General features: G+C 40.8%; 1 protein-coding gene across 2 annotated transcripts in view; it reads left to right on the top strand.

The window, feature by feature from the left end:
* BAZ2B (bromodomain adjacent to zinc finger domain 2B) overlaps positions 1–23643 on the top strand; it is a 279279-nt gene that overhangs the window by 139661 nt on the left and 115975 nt on the right. For both annotated transcript variants that reach the window (XM_054970384.1, XM_054970383.1), the window contains one exon: positions 16028–16186. In XM_054970384.1, the coding sequence (XP_054826359.1) occupies positions 16030–16186 (157 nt within the window). In that variant the 5' untranslated portion in view covers positions 16028–16029. The remainder of the gene's footprint in view (positions 1–16027; positions 16187–23643) is intronic.

The raw sequence follows: 23643 nt of genomic DNA, 5'->3' as shown, positions 1-23643 counted from the left end.
CCAATAGGTACAAAAAGGAGGATTGCAGTTGGATCCGGTGGTGTTTTTGAAGAAACAGGTGGTGGCAATATAGCTTTCCATGTGTTATATATAATCCAACAACAATGTTCTTCGAATCCTGGAATATTGTTACAAGTACCCATGGCTTTGTAACCTTGGAACTGATTATTACAATGAATTCTAGATGAGGCACCTCTTAAAGATGGTTTGGAAGCTTTAACTTGTGCAACAGGGTTGCTAACCTCCAGGTTGGACCTGGAGATCTCAGAATTACAGCTGTTCTCCAGACTACAGGGATCAGTTCTGCTGGAGAAAATGACTGCTTTGGAGGGGGGACTGTATGACATCACATCCTGGCTGAGGTCCCTCCCCTCCGCAAACTCTACCCCCCATAGGCCCCACACCCATATACCCAGGAATTTTCAACCCCAAAGTTGGCAAATGCACTGTGCAGTATGCCACATCCAACCACTGGTAGGTGGGAGACTATTAGAATAATATTATGGGAAATATAATGGTTAATCAATTCAATGAACTGTCCTGACCTTTAAACTGTCCTCAGACCTTCATTGTGGTCTGAGTACCTTTAGTTTATAAACCACTACACCTGTACACTAATTGAGATTTTCTAATAGGAATTTCTGTCCCCTGTTTTCAAGAAACAATGATGTTTCCTGCAAGGAAGAGGGCCTTTTGCTAGGCAAAAGGGTTTTTCCCCCCTCTCTTGAAATTTGCTGTTAAATATTGTCATTGTGACTTATCTCTGACATGAATTGTAAGAACTGAAGACATTTAGGGGAAATGTTTTTTGAAGATGTGTAAAACAACATTCCAGTATCAGTAATCAGAAAGAACTGTTGACAACCTTAATATACTTTCTTACATATATTGACACTGAAATGTTCTGTTACCTAAGCTGACATCAAGAAATTTTTAGCACTTAATTATATTGACTTGGGTATAATACAGTTGTAGTTATTTTTGCCCCATATATTTTCCTATGGTGAGTGAGAGAATACATCTGGAGAACCAAGGAAGAGGTAAAGAATATAACAAGACATGGAGTAAGGAACAATTAGATGGCATTGTCACTTTTCACTTTTCGTGGTGAAAAGTGCAAGGGTCTCCTGTGCCAAGCATTGTCAACAGTTTAAAGCCACTGTGTAACAACAACGTTTACCTTCCCAGGGATAGCCTTGCCAAAGTTATCTAGACTAAATTACTGTAATGAGTTTCACATGGGGCTGTCCTTGAAAACTGTTCAGAAACTTCAACTAAGGATACTAGAGTAATAATTGGAACCAGAGATGGGCACAGACCGTAAAAAAAATGAACCGTGTGGCTTGTGGTTCGTCACATTTCACGAACCACGAACTTTCACGAATCTGCTGCGGTTCACGAACTGGTTTGTTTGGTTCGTGAAAACATCACTTCCAGGTCAGCAGAAGGCCACTTCCGGGGTCAGCAGAAGGTCTGCAGGAAGTCCATCCCCTGTTGCCTAGGAAACTGATTGATCAGTGCCAGGCTGTCTGCAGTGACGAACCAAAAAATGAACCAAACGAACAAGCCTATAGTTCATAGCGGTTCATCAGAAATGGGCTCTGATGAACCGCTGGTTCATGAACCACAAACCGGCCCGGTTCATCATGAACTTTGGTTCGTATTTCGGTTCATGCCCATCTCTAACTGGAACATGATTTTAGCTTATTTTTCCTGTTCTAAAAGATCAGCAAGATGCTGGTTTTGACCTTTATACCTTTAAATGGTTTGGGAGTAGGATAACTGACAGACTGCCTTCTTTATATGAATCTACCCAAACTTTAACATGTGTATTAAAGGTTCTGAACTGTATGACACGCCTCCCTCCTTCAGAAATAAGGAGGGTGGTGATGTGAGAGTTCCTTTTCAGTGAGAGTTCTCTATATATTAAACTCCCTGCTGGACAGATTTTGCCACACCAACATCATTTTAATTTCACCACGAGGTTAGGACCTTTTTATTCTATGGTATGGGGGGTGGGCTGATGTTTTATTGGATTTTATCCAATTCTTATATAATAAATATTGTAACCAAACCCCAAAGACTCAAGCAAAAAAAATCCTTCCCTATTCCGTACAACTAGAGGAGTAGACTACAACTAGAGGAGTAAACGTTCAGTGGGACTATTTCAAAGCAGTTGAACTTCAGGTCTTGAAATGCATTGTTATAATTTTAGTTGTGTTACTTTAGCTGTATTGAACAATTGAGTAAACCAAATTTTAAAATATAACTAAAGAGTAAGTTTTACTTTTTTTCTCAATGACAGATTTCCCCAACTTTTTCATTTATTTATTTGTATGCTTAAACATGCTTTTCTCCCCAATGAAGACCCAAAGTAGCTTACAATTTTTTTATGTATGTATGTATAGTAATGACTCAGTGCTTGCACCTTTACCTTTATGTATGTATGTATGTATGTATGTATGTATGTATGTATGTATGTATGTATGTATGTATGTATGTATGTATGTATGTATGTATGTATGTATGTATGTATGTATGTCATTTATAGTCCACCTTTCCCCTCCAATTCATCATCACTACACTATCCCTTTGAGGTAAGTTAGACCAAGATAAAGAAACTGGCCCAGGGTCACCCAGCAAGCTTTCCTGCCCAAGTAGGAATCCAAACCTGGGTCTCCAAGATCTTAGTTTGATACTCTGACTACTACACCACACTGGCTTTCAGATTCCTATTAGGTTGTTCAGTTGTTTGACTAACGAGATAATGGCACAGTAGTTTTTGGTCTCCTGATGCTACTGTACCATTATTTTGCTGCTCAAAACCTGCAGGCTGTCCATTCTGAAAAATAAAATATGAGGAGTGTTCAATTGCACATCACCTGATGATCTTTTCTGAACAGACCAGGGCACTGCATGACTCTCTATGTTGTTGTTGTTGTTGTTGTTGTTGTTGTTGTTGTTGTTGTTGTTGTTGTTTTGCTCTACAATGTTCTTCTAGGCAAGTCAAAATGTAAAGGGAAATGTTTCATCTCTGAAAAGGTGATAAGGGTCTGGAGTCTGGACTCCCCTCACCAGTCTTGCTAGGCTTGCCATTTGCTCACTTATGGTGGGCCTCCAGGTAATTTTCTCTACCTGCTGCTGGTCCAAGTAGCAGCAGGAGAATAAAAAATAGAAATAAGGCTCCAGCTTAGTCACTAGCATGTTACTTCCAGGGTACAACCCCCTACTCTCTCACTGGTTGCCCGGCTTGGCAACCCTAAGTCTTCCCATAACTGATTTTTAAGATTTCAGGTTTTAAACACCCACATCTTCGATGGAAATATAGTACTATTCCTGGTGGCATCTAGCTACAAAGAGATGGAATGGAAGTAAAATATGAACAGCCTCGTAGCCCCACATTTATGAGTGTAACCATACTCTTCAACAATTTGGCAAACTTGAAATGTAATGTGTTTTAGTAAAACTTCATTAAACATTTTCCAGTCGCTTTTATGTACTTCATTTCCCATTATGCCAATTATGAAGACACTGTGTCAAGGAATAAAATTAATTACCTGTAATTCTTGTTCTCAGAAGACAGCTGTATGAGCCTGAGAGTCAGAGTCTATTGTGCAAGGGTAGAGATGTGTTGTGACATTTAGCTCATATTTCTCCAGAGGTTTCGCCTCTCTAATCATCCTGCACCTCCCACCCCAATTTTTCTAGTGATGAAAAAAACCCATTGTTGCATCATGATTTACAATAATGGAAATAGCCATGATACAAAAAGCTCTGCTAGTGCTGGGTCCAGCCATTCTTTGCGTGACTAGCCGTTGTGAAGTCTCACAGAGCAGAAGGACTGGTTCCTAATACTGGCACTGTTGAATGGTACTTGCCTGAAGGAAGAGGCAGATAAAACAAAGAGCCAGATGCTACACCTTTGTAACAAGCATGGATAAGTGACACACTGGGAAACTAGGACAGTATTTTTAAAAAGAATTATTACTAAGAATTCATCATAGAAATTCACATTGCTAGTGAAAACTGGGTGGAGTTTTTTCATTTGTTTTTACAAAAATGGAAAACGAGTAGTTCAGAGTTTGAGGAGCTACCTTACTGTGCGCTTATACATGTGTCATTTTCAAAGAAACAAACAACTATTATTTTAATTCAAATTGCAATGGTGGCTGTAGTTAAGTATGTATGCCAAGGGCAGATAGCCAAGGTTTTTCTTTAGAGTAACTTTCCAAAATAATTTCAGAATTCATAAAACATTTTAATGCATGTTCTCTCCTGGAAATAAGCGCAGCGTACTACTTAAATGATGCCAGATGACTGGACAATACTGCAGTGAATTCAAATTAGGGTTGCCAGGGACCTGGAGTCCCTCAACAAGGGATCCCTAGGTCCCTGAAGTCTCCCGGTAGGCGATTTGGTGCTGGTACTTACCCCAGCTTCCTTTCTCTGCGCGTGCGCGGGCTCCCGGCTCGCATGATGATGTCACTTCTACGAGTCATGTCATCATGCAGGGTCAAAGGGGGCCCTTGTTGCTGCCACCGCCAGTTCTCATTGTGAGCGTGGCCGCCGCCCACTCTCACAGTGCAGGAGCATTCCCCTTGATTGGGGGGGGGGGAATGGCAACCTTATTCAAATAGCAAGGCTCAGGAGGGGGGGTGTCAATTTTTCATACTCCTTGTAATTGGCTACTTGAGCAAAAAAGAATGTTTGAAAAGAATAGCTTCTTTGAGATAAGCAGCATTATCTATAACTGCTAATATTGTTGGTAGCATGCATTCCAGAGGGTACGACCTGGCTTCTTGAGCTGCCTGGGGTGTGCCTTCCCAAACCTTGATATTCTTTCGAATCAGACAATGAGACTTTGGGGTATTGTTGATTCTTGCCATTCTATTTGGAAAACAAGTTTTGGAGCTAGCCAGGCATTCTCAGTTGCAATCATTGATGGAATCAGCAGATCTGGCTTCAGTTTGCATGCCTTGATAACTTCCTAACTATAATACGTTCTGTGTGGGACTGCCTTTAAAAAGAGGCAGGCCACAAAGTGCCACTGCTACTGTGTGCACTTCATGCCACACCGACGGTGACAGGCAGATAGATATCCCATCAGGAAGGGGTGGTTTAGTGATTCTGGGGCCCTGGACAGAAGCCAAGGATGGGCCCCCCCACACCTCCTTTATTCCCATCCATCTCACTGATTTTAGCCCACCTCATAGGGTTATTGTGAAGATAAAATGGATTTAGTTTTTTTTCGTTCCCTGTTAGGGAGAAAACAGGAGTATAAATGAAGTAAATAAATAGTTACACCATTAGGATACATAAGCCATATTATGACACTCCCCATCCCACCCTTATCTCATTTGTTGTCAGGGTGGTGAGGACTTCAGGGGGGAAAGTTGCTGCCACTGATTGCCAAGGGAGGAACAGGGAGATGAGGAATGGGGGAAAGACTAAAGGGAGTAATGGGGAAAGACAAAACTAGTTCTCGGGGACAAAATGCCCTCTGAAGTGATTTTGGGAACTATTACACTGATTTTGGAACTGTGACAACTCCCCCTCCCTGGCCATCAAGTCAGCATGGAATGTCACCGTGGTTAGGCTGACTGTTATAGAGCATGGTGGGAATTTTAAGTTCTTCATCATGCCCTCTCCCTCCCTCCCCCTTTTTGGTTTCGTTTTTTTGCAGTTGTCTCCCACAGAGAGAGAGGGAAGCTGCCTGCTTTTTCCTAGATGGGAGCCAGAAGCAGCAGCTGGCTTGTAGGTGAGGGGGGCTGGCAAAGCAGCTCCCCAAGTGAGAAAGGGGGAGAAAACAGAACACAAATGAGCAAAAACTAACTACCTACCTTGCAGCACAGAGGAGAGCCTGGACACACAGGCAATAAAACTGTCCTTGCCTCTTTCAGAGGAGGGGAGAAATTATGCTGCTGCTTGAGGACCTAAAGTTTCTCCTCCCAGGTGGGGACTTATGGAAATGGTAGCAGCACCAGCTACAGTGTGCCTTCCACCAGCCCATCCTCCATAGCTAAGCCCTTCTTTTTTGGCTGCTCTATTTTCTCACTTTCTTTCTATTTTAACCCTTAAACTCCCCCCCCCCCGACTCTGTCCCTTTGGTACTTCTTGCCACTTGGACCGTTTAATTAGAAAAATACCAGAGGTTTGTGTGTCTGTTCTCTTCTCAATTTATTTCCCAGTCAGAAAGGACATATACTGGACTTTATGGTTCAAAACTAGACATCTAGCAACCCTGGCTGAGTTGAGGTCCATGGATACACGAGAGAGGGCTTTGTTAGCTGAGGTTCTAATCTGAACCCTTAGAATTCCCAGTTCCAAGAGGCCAAGTTCCAAGAGGCCCTGATTTTTGGCCTTATGGAGGTTACGACTTTTTCTTGGGAGGGACTTTGAAGGAGCTGAATCCAGTAATTATTGATGTGATATCTCTGTGTTATTGGTTTATATAGTGCTGTATTATTATGATTTTTGTTTTTCACGGTTGATGTGTTGCTGCTTTATTCATGTGCGATCTGCATTTTGTTGCTTTTTAATTGTCTGGTTTTATATGTGGGGTGAGAAACTATTTGTATTTTTCTGATGTTTATGTCTTTGATATTGTTTTTTGTTTTAAGCTGTTTGCTGCCCTGAGTCATTTTGTGGAAGAACAGGATATAAAAGTAGTAAATAGTAACAATAATATAAATGGGACAAAACAGATTAACTGTGCCACCCTAAACAGAGTTACAGCCTTCAATGAATTCAGAAAGATGTAACTCTGCTTAGGAATGCACTATAAAATTTGACTGAATTGTACTCTGTTAAATTAAACACATTTCTAGGTTTAGGCTAAGCCTGAATTGTTTAAATTTAAACTGTGTTCAGTGTGGCACTTTGAGCCTAACTTAGAGTTATTAACCCACTGTGGAAAGACTGATACCATATTGATCTGCTGCAGAATCCTCCCTGAAAATTTTTTCCTCAGGGATATGGGCAGCTTTTTTGTTATATGGAAATAATAGAGGAAGCCAAAGGCATAGCAATGATCTACTCAGTGTCATCCGAATCTGGAGTATATTCAGAATCACTGAAGCTGAACTCCGTCATGATAGGTTGTATTTAGAATAGGAAATAATATAGATCTGGTAATCCCATGCTCCAGTGGCCCAAGATATTTTCAATGTGTGTGAAGCAACCAAACAGATATTTTATCCCATATGAATTGTATATTTAGTACGTTTAATTTGACAAAGAATCATGGGAGAAAACTTTTAAGGGGTATAGGCAAACAATATAAAACTATCTTGGACAAGTATGCACAATGACCACTTCCGTTCTCCTAAGCAAATACAGAGATAGCGTACGTCATCTTCTGTGTCTATTGAGATTTTTTGAAGCACTAGAGCCGAAATAATGTTAGTAAAATTAAAATGTAGCTTCATAGCCAGGACTGGCCCAGCTGAGACTCCCTCAAAAGCCGAATCATCCCTAGAAACAGCCCTGCCCCACCCCATGCTGTTTACTGTCAGAAACCTTGACTGTTGTGATTGCCTAGCATGAGTCACAAAGGCTACTGAGTTTCTAAAAGCTATAAGTGCTGCTTCTATTATTGAGTGGGTGGGTAGATTTCAGTTTTTCTGTAAACCTGAGGCATTTTTCAGGTATGTAAGAAGATTGGTCATGTATGTTCATGGCTCCAATCTCTGGATTTAAGTATCCTCAAATCTTTGCCGCTTGGCTATTAGTATAAGATATGTGGGGGACCTGCAAGGAATTGAGGGAGGCATCTCATTTCCCTTCCCCCATCATGTCCTCTTTCCCTTCCCTGCCCCCATAGCCTCTCCCCCTTTCCATGTTTCCTTCCCCCCTTCCTATCCACTTCTGTCTACCCCTGTCTTCACCTCCCCCGCTGGCAGCCTCTCCTCTATAGCCCAGTTGCATGGAATTGGCTAAGCCAGGCTCAGTTGCATGGTGGAGAATCTGCAAGGACTTCACTTTTCTCTATATCCCTGCAATAGTTCCTCTTTCTCTTCTCTTGGCAGCCTCCATATATTCACCTTTCCCTACGTCCTTCTCTCTTTCAAACCCACTAAGCAATTCACCTGTTATAATCTGCCCCTATCTTCATCTATGTTTATTAATTTACTTCATTTCTCCTCTCTCCACAATGGGGGACCCAAAGTAACTTGCATCCTTCTCTTTGCCTCCATGTTACCCTCACAACAAACCGGAGAGGTGGGTTAGGCTGGGAGTATGTGACAGGATCAAAGTCACCCAGTGAACTTCCACGGCAGAGTGGAGATTCCAACCTAGGTCTCCCACATCTTTCTCTGACGACACCACACTGTCTTTGGGGGAGATGCTGTTGAATAGTAGCAAGCTGGTAGGCAAGTTGCATGGTATCATGTTACCTGGTAGTTGCTTCTGGGCCTGGCCTCAGTGAGCCCTCCTTCAAATGCCCAAACAGCCCTGGAAAGGGCCCTGCTCCCTCTGTATGGATCCCAGGTGCCTGCTGGTGGGGGGCAATCTTCTGGTGGTTTGCCCGCTTGCCCACCAGTCACTGAAGACCAGAGGGAGGTTCTAAGCTGCCCACTGACTGCCCACCACCAGCAGGCACCCTGGATACAAACATGGCATGCACACTTCCGGCAGATGCAATGACGTCACTTCCAGAAGAGATGTGCTAGCTGTGGGGGTGCTCCCATGCTTCGTTTGGGGCTGATTTTAGCCCTGATGGGAGCACTTCTGCGGCTAGAACAATGACATCACTTCTGGAAGTGATGTAATCGCATCGGTGCCAGGAAGATCATCAACCAGGTGAGTGCTGGGTCCTACTCCCTCCCACAGGGAAGATATAGGGATCTCTAGATATATTTATTTATATATTGGATTTATATCTAGCCCTATGCACAAGTGGGCTCATTATATTAACAGCAATTACAACAATATACCATAAAATACTATAAAATATAAAATCATGTAAAACAATAAAACACAGTCCAACAAGGACCTCTAAGATCTAGCAACTCTACACTTTTCTCTGCCTGGACATTCCCAGGTTGGGGCATCTTAGGGAGATGACTAACTCTTGCATGGCCTGCCCCCTCTCCCACCCGCACAGGTTGATGTACCAACAGCACTCCGGTTGGGGGGGGGCGGTTACAGTATTGCTTCACTAACACTTGACAACTGCAGAGCACTGCTGTGCCACTCTGCCAACGTATATTTGGGTCTGTATGCCCTGGTGCGTCTCAGGGATATGTTGGCATAGGAGTTGATGGGCTCTCTCAGTGCTTTTGGGCCTTCCTCACAATTGTGCAGTTAATTTCTTTCACCAGTGCATTATGGGAATAGTAGTTAACCACTTTAATGATGAGGGGGACCGCTAAGCTCACCCAAAAAAATTACCTAACAGTACCACTTAAAATAGAGAAAGCATTCCTTAGTAGATTTCAAAGAAAACAGAGATACATATGGGAGGATGTGCTTCAAAATGATCAGTTCAGTTCTTCAATAACACAGATGGTTGAGCAGTAAAAGAAAGAAAATGAAAACGTTTGTACCAGAATGTTGCGTTTAAAACACAGTTGGTTTGTAGGTTTGTAGTAAAAAAAATTAAATATTAAAAAGAAAAAGAATGACAGGGATCATCTCAGAGCCAAGCTACGAATTACACTTGAATGGCAAGTGAACAGACTCACGTGTATTGCTCCCTGTTCACTTGCCATTCACTTGCGCTCCACTTGACCATATAGTGAATGGCAAGTGAACAGGGAGGAATACACGTGAGTCTGTTCACTTGCCATTCAAGTGTAATTCATCACTTGTAGCTTGGCTCTTAGTGGGTTGAATCCTGAAATCCGTCAGCAGAAGATAATGACGGTCATGGATCTTCCTGGCTTTCCCCTTCCCCTAGCAACCATTTCTGAGTCTGGAGCTCTGAGAGCTCCACTGATGGAAGAGGAAGAAGAGAGTGATTTTGCCCCCTTCTCCCACTGCAGCCGCCTGGCCTGTGGTATAATGGTCAGACTGCTGGTTCGAAGCACCAGTCTGCCATAGAAGTTTACTGAGTGATCTTTTTATTATTATTATTATTTATTAAATTTATAGTACACCCTCCCCGTGGACGGGCTCAGGGCGGATTACAACATACAAATAAAAACACATTGATAAAATAGTATATTAAATAATGATAAAAGCCAGATTTAACAGCATAAAAACAAACTGTGCACTATATTCTGACTCTGCACTATGTCCCAGGTTCACTTCACCCTTCCCTGCCAACCACAAGGGAAGAAAGGGGTGGGGACATGAGTTGGTGCGAGATTAGCCACCGTTCCTACATGGGGCAGATGATTCAATAAGCCCCCCACTAATAAGAGACAGGCAGGGAGGCCAGTTGGTGGATCCGAGTACTGGCCTCAACCAAATGCCTGGTGGAACATCTCTGTCTTACAGGCCTGCCGGAAGGACACAAGATCTTGGCGGGCCCAAGTATCCTCCGACAGAGCGTTCCACCAGGTTGGGGCCAGTTGAGCCTCCCTAGGGCCAGGGACCACCAGTAGATGTTTTTCTGCTGATCTAAGTGCTCTCCGGGGTACATATGGGGAGAGGCGGTCCCTCAGGTATGCTGGTCCTAGTCTGTTTAGGGCTTTATAAGTTAAGACCAAAACCTTGAATCTGATCCGGAACTCCACGGGAAGCCAGTGCAGCTACTGCAAGGTTGGAGTCACGTGTCCCATACAGTGTACCCACCAGGACACGTGCAGCAGCATTCTGGACCCGCTGCAGGTCAGACCCAAGGGAAGCCCTGCATAGAGCGAGTTACAGTAGTCTAATCTGGAGGTGACAGTTGCATGGATCACTGTAGTTAGGTCATGGGAAAGATAAGGGGCAAATTGCCTGGCCTACCGAAGGTGAAAAAAGGCCAGTCATTTCAGTCTAAGCAATGTCAAAGAGTTGTTGTTTGGGGATAAAAATGGAGGGTGGGAGAATATTGTAATCCACTTTGGGTCCCCACTGGTGGGAAAAAGCAGGGTGTAAATAAATAAAGTAATATTACTTCCTGTAAATCTCATGACCTCAAGGATAAAGTTTCCTTGGGTTGGAAATAGCTGGGGGTGGGGGAACGGTAAGGGAACAATTGGCATCTCTGCACTGGATCCAACTCGGTGGTTAACTTCTTATCTGGAATGCAGGAGAGAAAATTCAATTGGGTGCTACTGTAGTGAGAGGTGACTTATTTAAGACTTTAATTCATTTCAGAATTGTTCACCGCAATCCATATTTTAGGGCTCCCATTGCAAAAGGAGTTCCACTTAGAAGCAAGTTCCACATCTAAGGAACATTGCCTAAGAGACATCTGACACTGTTGCTTCTAGGATCAAATGGGACCTTTCCCTTGTAGCATCACAGGACAATCTGCATTTTATGAAACCAATCTGATCTGCATATATAAGTCACTGAATTATAGTGTTCCTTTCCTGTTGCTAGAACTTTTGTAATCAGCATTCAGGAAGTTGAAGTGAAAGCTCTCACAATTTTAACTATCGTCGTTCTTTCATGATTGTCCTTTCCAGGATTGGGTCTGCCCAGTACTGCCCCCACAAACACCCAGCGTCAGAGATGTTGAGAATTTAGTAGAACACCATATACAACCAGTCAGTTGTTTTGAACTTGCTGAGTTGCAAGTTGTGCCAGTGTACATTAGATTAATGAATAGAGTCCTCTTCTTACAAATTTACAATATATGCCTTATTTTAAAACCCAGTGAATAATTTTATCTGCTTTGAACCGGCTTGCGGAGAGAGCGGACTATAAATTTAATAAATTAAATAAATAAATAAATAATTTTGAAAGGAAGGAAGGTAAAAGCTTACGTATTACTTTGTAAAATTATTTTGGAAAAACATAGGGTTGCCAGCTCCAGATTGTGAAATTTCTGGAGATTTTGAGGGCGGCACCTGAGGAGGGCAGGGTTTAGGAGGAGAGGGACCTCAGCTGGGTATAATGTCATAGATTCCACTCTCCAACGGAGCTATTTTCTCCAAGGGAACTGATCTTTGTCATTTAGAGGTGATTTGTAATTCCAGGAGATCTCCAGCCATCACCTGGAGGTTAGCAACCCTAGAATAGATAGAAATATAAATAAGTCTTAGCAGAATTAGTATCTTCTCCTGTCTTTTTCACTGCAATGCTTTTGTCTACATGAAAACTGTCTTGAAGTTAAGGTATTAAAATATAAAAAATATCTATAGTATCTTGAAATTCTTGAGAACTGAACTTCTATTTTTACTCACATTAAATTGGAGAGGGTTTTTTTAAAATTAGTTTATATTAGATGGCTAAAGAATTATCTTGATGAAAAAATATCATCTGTGTAAAGGTCTACAGAAAGTAGTTGCCCATATTTGATTTCCGATCTATAATAATTTTGATCTATATGTTGCAGTAAAACTGTTCCTTGGCACTTCCATTTCAGACTACAAGTAAGCTATTGCATGGTTGAAGACTTCCCCACTAAATAAAATAGGCATATACAAAGCAAGCATATTCGACAGAAGGCTGTGCTAGAACCCTTTCCCCATACATCAGTTTTCTGTTTTCAGGGAGTTTTTCAAAATAGAATAGCATTCAGGGATGCAGTCATGCACAATCTGAATTAAGTATATAATACACAAACCCAGAAGAACCCTGCTGACTCAAAGCAGTGGTCCATCTATTCCAGCATCCTGTTTCTATAGTCCTATATTCTCCTTCAAAGGATATTTCAGCTCAGGAATCAGGATAGCTAATTTTGGGGAGCACTTATAATTTAAAAAGTAGGTAATACTTGATTTACAAAAACTGGACAAAGTTCCACAGCCAAAATATATATTCCACTTAATTTGATGTGGGTAGTTGTTTGATTATTAAACTACTATCCATGATAGAAATATATACAGTTTTATGAGAACTGTTTCACAACATGGAAGCCAATACTTCCTGTCAGTGAATTTGTTTGACTTAACAAGTATATGGAGAAAGCCAAAATTATGATGGTGCACATATTTTCCCTCCACGTATTCATCCTATTCAAGAACGTGCAGTTTTTAATTTGATTAGAATGATTGTTTTATGAAATACATAATTTATTTATTGGTTTCTTAAGTGCATTTCAGTTAGCCTTGAAATATTTATACAGTAAAAAGAAAGAGAAGACTCTTACTAGCTATTCAGCAAATGGCATGCGGTCCAATCTTTTGAGTTCGACTGGATAGTCCTATTTTTTTGGAAATGCTGCTTATCAATACACAATCTAGAAAAAGAGATTTTCATCTTACCAAAGAAGAGAAACAAGAACCTAGAAAATGTGGAAGGAGGGGATCATTAGAAAAGTGTGCTTTGTCCTTCACAAGGCTATTTAATTTTACTAAGATCTGTGTATTCTCTAGCAGTGCATTGTTGAAAGAACAAAAAAATTATAATAAACACTTGTTGCTTTTCATAGGAGAACGGTATGTCTATTGATCTCTTTTATTTTCTCTCATGAACCTTTCGGGTTACAATCTAATTATTGCTGATCCTCACTAGTAGCTCTTTCAGGGATTATCTCTTACAGTGTCAGCCACCTGCTGTGGTTTAGCATAATGAACTAAGTGGGCACAATTAAGGTTTTGTCTTAAGTTAAAAACAAAATTCTTGTCTGTCTCGCCGTACAATGGCAGACATTATGGATAAATGACACCATTGTAGTTATATTGATCTACATTTAGTAAACTGTATTAAAACTTGTATTTGCAATATAATGCACAAGGGTTTGGGGGGCTGTTTTTTATATTTTATTTAATATCCTTTTTCAAACATACAATAACTCAGCATTTCCTAGTATCAACTCAATTCTCCCCTGATCCCCTCTGAAAAGAAAAAGAATTCTTATTCTATTACATCTTAAATATTAATTAGAGCATTTTTGCTCATAATATTTTAAATTACTCTAGTCCTCTGAGCCATTATATAAGCCACATTCAGATGACACAACAAAACTTCTGTTTGTGACAGGCACAAATATGTCTTGTTAGCCATGCTCCCATGATCCCTCCCTCTTTGTTTGGTACATGCTGCACAGTTGAAAGCTTCCTGGTTTTGGAAGCCTTCAGTCAAACTCCAATGAGCTGTGACATCCAAACACAGGCATCTAGCTAAATTCAAGTTTGATTCCCTCCCACAAATTGGGATTCTAATTAAGCCATAGTGTAGAACCTTGATTTTTGGAGGGAGGGAAGCAATTTTCAGATTGCCCAGGTGCCTGCATTCAGACATCACAGCATCTTTGGAGTTTGATAGAAGGCCCTATGCAAAAAAAGGAAGGAGGGGGAGAGATGGATGGATGCTAATGATTGTTACACACAAACCGAGGCTTGTGATTTGAAGACAGCCATAGAATATCATGCACTTCACATCATCTTGAATAAAAGCCATACAAGTGATTTGAATGTATGTTATTATTTATGATGTAGTACTCCAATAAGTGTTGGAGAAAATTGAATGTTTATCAAATAAGATAATATACTTCTGTTTATTTCCATCATATCAGCAAGGTCACAAATAGAATATAAGAAAAATTGAAGTGCTGTATGATAGAGAAAACTTTAATACAAAACCATAAGTATGATTTATTGTCACGTGACCCCCCCCCCCTTCCTACTCTTTGCCCTTCCCTGACAGCTCTTGACCAGGAACACTTATACCATTGTGCTCCAAACTATATCCCATTTACTGTATCTACCACACAGGTCAACTCCGTCCTCACCAGGGACAAATGCATAGACTATTTCAGGTGGTATGCATTCGGTGCGTAAAAATGTTACATACATTCCATCAAAACATATTTTATGTTAAGTATACAAAAGATATGGAAGTAGAAGTAGAAAAATGTCCCTGAGTTTTATAAAGTTATGAATTAGCAAATGAATTTAGATCTTAGGTCTCTTCCTATAAACATATATGTTAAGATGAAGTAACTTGTAAATTTGCATTACTGTTGCAATGTGTAAGGTAGAATATTTCCAAATTCACACACAGTTTCCTGAACTTGGATCGATAACCATTTTTCTGCAGGTGAAGCCCAATTTTCTGTCCTTCCCTCTCCTGAAATCCTGGGAACAGGCTTGGGGGTGTATTTTGGGCTACCAGGGAAGAAGGGAATCAAAATCCACAGATGGAAATTCCTGTATCTTTTGAAGGGCTTGTCTGGATCCAACACATCTTTGGCTTCTAAGCCGGAGATCCGTGCCTCTTGGTTTTACTAACAGAGCCCTTCCCTAGTCCCTCAGCTCAAATCTTCCTTTGGGGAAACAAGGAAAGACTGAGCAAAGAGCACAACAGCAGGTACATTGTGTACTGCTGTACATGTGGCTCAGCAGTTTGGGGTGAGAATTGTAGTAGCAACTGGACAAGAAAGGTTTTGTTCCATCCCACAGTTACTTACAGTCAGGGCTTTTTTTTCTGGGAAAAGAGGTGGTGGTACTCAGTGATGGAACTCAGGACCACACAATGACATCACTTTGGGTCAGCTGGAACAAGGGGGGAGTTTTTTAAAGTTTAAATTGCCCTCGGCAAAAATGGTCACACGGCCAGTGGCTCCACGCCCTGATCTCCAGACAGAGGGGAGTTTAGATTGCCCTCTGTGCCGTGGCGCAGAGGGCAATCTAAACTCCCCTCTGTCTGGAGATCAGGGCGTGGGGCCACCGGCCATGTGACCATTTTCAAGAGGTGCCAGAACTCCGTTCCACTGCGTTCCAGCTGAAAAAAAGCCCTGCTTACAGTGTAATCTGAAGCAGCGCGACATCCTTCTAAATCCACTGACTTTGATAGTCTTCTAAGGTGTGACTCTGTTTAGGAGTGCGCTATTAGTTCATGTGTTGTGGCTGAAACTTTAAACCTGTCTCTAGAAAGATGGGTTGGAATCATGAATAAAATTTTGATAATAGACAGAATTATTAGGTATAGTCCTTTGAAACTCCCCTCCCTGCAAGTATTAATGTGTCCTTTTCTCTTGCAGATATGGAGTCTGGAGAGCGGTTAACATCAACAGCAGCAGCCTCCTCCACTACAGCTACATCATCTCCTGCATCTTCAACATCTTCTGTTGTTTCAGCAGTTTCCAAAGGTGGCCTTTCCACTGGAGCTGCATCACTTAGCTCCACAATCAACACCTGTGGTAAATATACCTATTGATTATATTGTTCCATGTGGTTTGCTTAAATCAGTGCAATTACATTGTACAGGTGAGCTTTCAGAGTATTTGCATATTTTGGAGCTGATAAATGGAACTGTTTAGTTGTACAAAAAAAACCTTTACCCTGTAGCTAGTTGTATTGGGGGGGGTGCAATTTACCAGACCCAGAACCCAGGCACTCACTTTGATTCATCGCAGCCAAGAGACAGCGGCTACTGTAAATCACAAATGTTTTTGTGCTTCCTGTTTTTGGACTGCTCCATAATGTCCAAAAGGGAAATTAGATTAGATTCAGAAGCTGAATAGATATCTGAAGCGCGCAGATCTTACCTGTGCAATTTTTCTGTAGGCTCCTCAGAGCAATTGTACCTCCAAGAAAGTTTATAACCTCTGGGGGTGAAGTTGAGAGTTAGTTTCAATTTATAAACTGAATCGTTACACACCCTGCTGAATAGGTTATATTCTGTTAAATAAAAACTTTTTGGTTATTTCCATACGTGTTGTGTCTGTCCAGTCAAATATCTATAGAAAAGAGATTCCTTCTTACCTCATAAATAAATGCAACATCAGTCTAGCAGGATCCCAAATAAATAGGGCTGCCAATCTCAGCCCCACCCCACCCCCCACTGCTGAGAGGATAAGGGGACCTGACAACCCTACATATAAGAGCCCTGTGGGGACTCACAGCTTACGTGCTACTCACATTTTATTCCAAGCTTGTGTCACCCATTTAACTGTTTGTGGGCAGTTGGAGTTTAAAAAGAGACAGAAACCAGTGTGTGGGACTGGACATTTTAGAAAAAGGCCCATGCTCCTGTAGATGCACCTGATGCATATCATTACAGTATAATAATAAATATAATAAATCCGTAAACCCAGCACGTAGTTGCCTCAGATTTACATTCTGTCTCTCCCCCCCCCCCCGCAAATGGTTACCACAAGACAGTAACAGCCTCTTGCACAAAGTCCAACTGATTGCATCCCCACTTGTGTTTCCACTTTCACAAGATTTTGTGTAACCAGTCCTGGGGATCCAAGAAGTAAACCTAGCAGCTTCCTCATTCTCAAAATGGCTTCCCAGGGTCCAGTATAGGAAAGGGAAGATATAATAGCCCATGCTCTTTTGTGTATATTATCATCTCTATGAGCAACTAAGATTAAGAGCGGGAGATGTGAAAATCGTCCAAAATTTTATCCACAAGCAGAACTATGCTAAGTAGATTTCTTTTTCCTTTTGCACATTGTTGGATCCAGCCCATGGACAAAAAGGCAAAAAAAGTGGATGGCTTTAAAAACTGGATCCTAAAATATATCTTCTTTCTTGTATTCAGTACAGAATCTAAAATTCATTGGGATGTATGTGATACACACACATACCAGTTCTGCATTCTGAATAGATTGGGTAGGGGTGCTTTCATTCCTTTGTCAAACTGCATAATGTTGCAGTGAATGTTCACAGATATTCAGTTAGGTCTCTGAACAATAGCCAAATATTAGCTTCATTGCTACAGCCCTGCAGCAACACACATGCAATTGCTTTTTTTGTGTGCATGATTCAATAAGACCTAGAAAACATTACATTTACAGGATATTGCTATACCAAGATGAAAAGTAATCTCATCCTTTCCCTTTCTTTTCAACTTCTAGTTCTATTCTTCATGCTGCCTTGGAGAAGTATATGATAATTTGTTAGTTTACCAGTCTCCCTATGCAATGTGCCAAAAAGGAAGAGGAATTCTACTTATATACTTGACCATTTATCTTTTACAGTATTAGCAGTATTGTTTCCAATGATATAAAGTCGAAAACACCTTAATCTCAGCTTGCAATTAGAGAGGTTCAGGTTTCCTTCAGTTCAATATAATTATTTTCTTTGCAGTAATCAATAGTCTATTAAGCAGACCTGTAATAAACTTCAGTACTTCTGCTGCACAAATCCCAAGACACAAACCAAGCCCAGACTGGAACCCTAGGTGTTGTGCCAGAGAGATTGTATTACAGATAATATGTTATTTGTGGGTACTCTGAAATCAACTATAACTGTATAGAGTGTGATGTTGGGAAAAATACTCTTCTAAGTGCATGTAATTTGAGTACAGTAATTATGTTACATACTTTTTCTACACTATTTTTAATCATTACAAGCTTGAATCGCAAGCCACTTGCTCCTAAGCAGTCTGTATTTCCATGCACGCCAGTGGAACTTCCCTCAGGGCTTTTTCAGAAGATATATTATTAGCTGTGATTACAGAGGTACATCTGAATCTCTTCTACATACATAACCTCTAAAATGCTGACACATGAATTTCACCCACAGTCAGCGTGATGTACTGAAATGAACTCTAATGGAAACCCTTGCTGAATTATAGAACATCTGAATCAGTATAAGCAGTTTGTGGATTCTAGCGTAGGGTTCCAGAGGTTATGTTTTAGTTTTGAGTTCTGTTTTAGTTAATATTTTTAACAAACATGCAGTCCACATAGCACATCACTTACTTTGATTTAAACTGACACACACTTCCTGATCTTAGGTACACTGTTAGGAAAATAAACTGGATTGGTTCTACTGAAGTCTCTTAGTTGGACACCTTCACTCTACCACAAGATCCTACATACACAAAGATGTCTTGAAAAGATCACGGTTGTATTTATGCTTAGGATCAGAGCTTTTTTTGTGACAGTACTTACAGGTAGTCACCTTTCTGGGGGTTCTCCCAAGTCCTGAGGGGGGAGTTGGTAGAAATTAATGCAACCATATATATATATGAGTAAAAAGGTAAATGACCCTGTGCAAGCACCGAGTCATTACTGACTCATGGGGGGATGTCGCATCATGTTTTCTTGGCAGACTTTTTACGGGGTGGTTTGCCATTGCCTTCCCCGGTCATCTACACTTTACCCCAGGAAACTGGGTATTCATTTTACCAACCTCGGAAGGATGGAAGGCTGAGTCAGCCTTGAGCTGGCTACCTGAACCTGGCTTTCACCAGATCGAACTCAGATTGTGAGCAGAGCTTGGGCTGCAGTACTGCAGCTTACCACTCTGTGCCACGGGGCTCGTCATATATATGAGTACCACCATCTTTTAAAAAACAACAACAACACTGCCTGGGATCATAGTGTGAGACTAAAGTAAAAAAAACCTACTTAAGCTAGAGGGTTTACTTAAGGACATTCAAACCCTTTTGATTTCTAACATCCAACTTTGGATTTGCCAATAATTGTAACTGAAACTTGAAAAGAACTGGACGCATGTATTTCATTTAACTATTACGAATGAAAAATGACAATATAAGTATCATATAACATATATTTAGATTTATAATAAACCACCACACATTTCAGTCTTAATCTCATTTTGGTATAAGTATTTTTGGATTTAAATAACGATGATCTCTCATTTCTTAAAGATTGTTAGCTTTGAATATTGTATTGAATTGCCACAATGTTAAAGTAAGAGATCTTTATTTGGTGATTATTAGATAACTCCTTCTGTTTAACTCAAAGGGCTTGTTTGCCAGTATTACATATTTACATCTCCAGAGCTGGGAAGCATGTCGGAACAAGCCAGTCAAAGATTAATATTTTCAATATAGAAGAGAGAACATCATGTATAGTTTTAAGTGTTGTTGCTATGCTCATCGTAGATTTTGAGAGAAGTGATACAACTCATCCTTTTGGTGATGCCAACCCAAAGTTACCTCAATGAAAGATATCACTTTCCCTCCTTTAAGCAACTGTGAGAATTGTCATCTGCTCCATTCACAAAAGATAAAGTCCTTGTATCTCCAGTATTTTAAATGAGAAGTTACTAGGAAGAAAAATCTAGCTGATCATTCTTCTGCTTCTCTTGCTTTGCAAGGGATTTTGTTCACCAATGTTTTATGTTTAAGGCATTAGTTAAGTATTTATCCCTTTTAGTTCTTTTGAAAAGGCTTATTATAGCGCAGCACAAAATTCATTAATATTAATAAAGGCATTTGCCTTTATCGTTCCTTGTTACTAAGACACCAGCACTGTCGAAATGGATGCTGGCCTTTTGGGTAATATTTTCAATCATTTATCTATGTACTGGCTAGTAGAATTTCAAAAGCTTTGCTGAAAAATATTCAACCTATTATAATGTAAGTCAAGAGTCTTAAGCAATGTAGTTTTGTATTAAATTTCATTATGCAAAACATGCATACAGAAAGCTGGCACCTTTAAACAGGAATGCAAACTAAAACTGAAAAATGAAAGGAAATACAAATATTCATCTCTAGCCAGAATATTAATATATTGGGAAACAAAAAGATAATGAGTTGAAGGAAAGGAGAGAGTTGGTATTATTCGGCATGCTGTTGTATGACTTGCTTTGAGGACAAACCCCCAAACATGTTCCTTTTCAAACATTTTTAAACATATTTTAAAATTAGTATCTTTTTGTTTCCTAGGCACATTAGTCTCTTAAGTGTATTTTGCAAAAAAAGAATTTTCAAGAGCAATGTTTTCATGTTATACAGAATTATTTTTGGTTGTTGTGGGTTTTCCGGGCTGTATTGCCGTGGTCTTGGCATTGTAGTTCCTGACATTTCGCCAGCAGCTGTGGCTGGCATCTTCAGAGGTGTAGCACCAAAAGACAGAGATCTCTCAGTGTCACAGTGTGGAAAAGATGTTGGCAGGTCATTTGTATCTACTCAGGAGGGGTGGGGTTGAGCTGAGTCATCCTGTAAGAGTTTCCCAGGGTGTGGAATGCTAATGGCGGGAGGCTTCACTGTATCCTGAGGAGGTTCTTTAGCATATGGATTGGTGCTTGATGTGCTAATCTTCTCTGCAGGGCTATTGTCGAGTATAGAGTGTTTTGTTAGCCTGCTGTTTTTCAGAACTGGAAACCATGCTCTGTTCATTCTTAAGGTTTCTTCTTTCCTGTTGAAGTTTTGCTTATGCTTGTGAATTTCAATGGCTTCCCTGTGCAGTCTGACAAAGTAGTTGGAAGTGTTGTCCAGTATTTTGGTGTCCTGGAATAAGATACTGTGCCCTGTTTGAGTTAGGCTATGTTCAGCCACTGCTGATTTTTCAGGTTGTCCAAGTCTGCAGTGTCTTTCATGTTCTTTTATTCTTGTCTGAATGCTATGCTTTGTGGTCCCGATGTAAACTTGTCCACAGCTGCAGGGTATACGGTATACTCCTGCAGAGGTGAGGGGGTCTCTACTGTCTTTTGCTGATCGTAGCATCTGTTGTATTTTTCGGGTGGGTCTGAATACTGCTTGAAGGTTATGCTTTTTCATAAGCTTTCCCATCTGATCCTTGATTCCTTTGATATATGGCAAAAACACTTTTCCTGTAGGAGACTGTTTTTCCTTGGTTGTTTGATTCATCCTGGGTTTGATTGCTCTTCGGATTTCATTTCTGGAGTAGCCATTTGCCTGAAGTGCGTGGTTTAGATGATTAATTTCCTCATTGAGAAAGTGCGGCTCACATATCCGTCTTGCGCGATCCACTAATGTTTTCATTATTCCAACTACTTTGTCAGACTGCACAGGGAAGCCATTGAAATTCACAAGCATAAGCAAAACTTCAACAGGAAAGAAGAAACCTTAAGAATGAACAGAGCATGGTTTCCAGTACTGAAAAACACCAGGCTAACAAAACACTCTATACTCAACAATAGCCCTGCAGAGAAGATTAGCACATCAAGCACCAATCCATATGCTAAAGAACCTCCTCAGGATACAGTGAAGCCTCCCGCCATTAGCATTCCACACCCTGGGAAACTCTTACAGGATGACTCAGCTCAACCCCACCCCTCCTGAGTAGATACAAATGACCTGCCAACATCTTTTCCACACTGTGACACTGAGAGATCTCTGTCTTTTGGTGCTACACCTCTGAAGATGCCAGCCACAGCTGCTGGCGAAATGTCAGGAACTACAATGCCAAGACCACGGCAATACAGCCCGGAAAACCCACAACAACCATTGTTCTCCGGCCGTGAAAGCCTTCGACAATACAGAATTATTTTTATTAATTTTTTTAATGGAATAAAATAGGACTCAAAATTTTGACTTCCCATTTTTTTCAGCTGTTTGCATGAACATAAAAAACACTCTTTTTAATGTACTTCGTTCAAACTTGGATTTAAAATATCTTTAAAATGAATTTTAAAGGCAGGAGTAGTTACATCTGTGGTTGAAGTATCTGCATCGCATCTTTGGTTGGATCAGTTTTGAAAGCTGAATTAACCACAGCAGATGACTTTCTGTGCTTACACTGAAAATAAGTGGCAGACTGGCCATTTAATTTACAGGGAAATTTCTTGGTGGGCCATTGTCCGAGAGGGCCACTGGTGGCCAGGATCAAGCAGAGCCAAGCCTCAGCAACTCTGCCTGAACCTCAGAGGCTGCTTGGCCTAGACTCCTCATCAACCACAGCAGTTTGGGTCAGTTCCCCAACTGTCTCCTCCTGCACTGTTTCTATTTGGCAGACAGTGCAGATGCAGTGAGTGAGCTAATGCCCATCGTTGGCCCCTCTGAGCTGAGTGGCCGTACAGTTTTGGCTTGTAGTACACCAGGGAGTGCTCAGATTGACTTGTTCCTGAGCTGCTTTCACCTCCCAATTCACTCCTAGTGTCACTTGCGGCTAGGTATGCACAGGCCAATCTCAAGTTCCACCAGCCAATCCTTGGATCAACGTTTTTAGGTAGGGCACACTCCATTATGTAACCTCAGGTTATATTTATAATTCTGTAATTGTTTGAAGACACTATAATGAAACTTAAAGGCACAATGAACCCTGTAAACTACTAGTGAGCCCATGTGTCCTGTACTAGGCTGCACTGTATGGCAAGCCCAAAAGCAATTTCCCGTGTTCCTAGTATGCAAGAGACAAAATGCATTAAATAAGCAAAAATAAATGAGACATTATCGATCCTTGATTGGGTATAAATTTGTCTCTCCCTCTTTTATAGATCCTCGATTGAGAATAAATTTGTCTCTCCCTCTGCATGTAGTAAATGCAAGAAAGTAGAGTATTTCTTTTTTTTCCCAATGCAATAAACTCCTCTTATCCAAACTACCTGTTGCTGGTAGAGATGGCAGCAGCAACATTCTCTGTGCTTCAAACAGGCATGATAAAGGATTCTTCCTCTGAGATAAGTTACTTTCACATAGCTAGACAACAATTGGGAAAACTTTTACTAACTAAATTAAATGGCCTAACTACATGCAATCAGTGAATGGATCTTCCATTGTTTTAAACTAACAATAGCACCATAGAGGGGAGAGAGATGTAATATCAATCCTACTCTGAGATCTTTGTACAGTGAGAAAAAAATACAGGTCAGGTCATATGGGCACCTGTGTATTTCCTTCTCACAGGGAAAATTGCAGCCTGGGAATAAAATGGAATTCATAAAAATCATAGACGGGAAAGAGTTAAACTCCCTTCCTCATTGTCCTGGC

The sequence above is a fragment of the Eublepharis macularius genome, chromosome 2, assembly GCF_028583425.1.
Source record: "Eublepharis macularius isolate TG4126 chromosome 2, MPM_Emac_v1.0, whole genome shotgun sequence".
In the NCBI taxonomy this organism is placed as follows: domain Eukaryota; kingdom Metazoa; phylum Chordata; class Lepidosauria; order Squamata; family Eublepharidae; genus Eublepharis; species Eublepharis macularius.
Note: the sequence above shows the minus strand (reverse complement) of the source record. Positions and strands in the feature narration are given on the sequence as shown.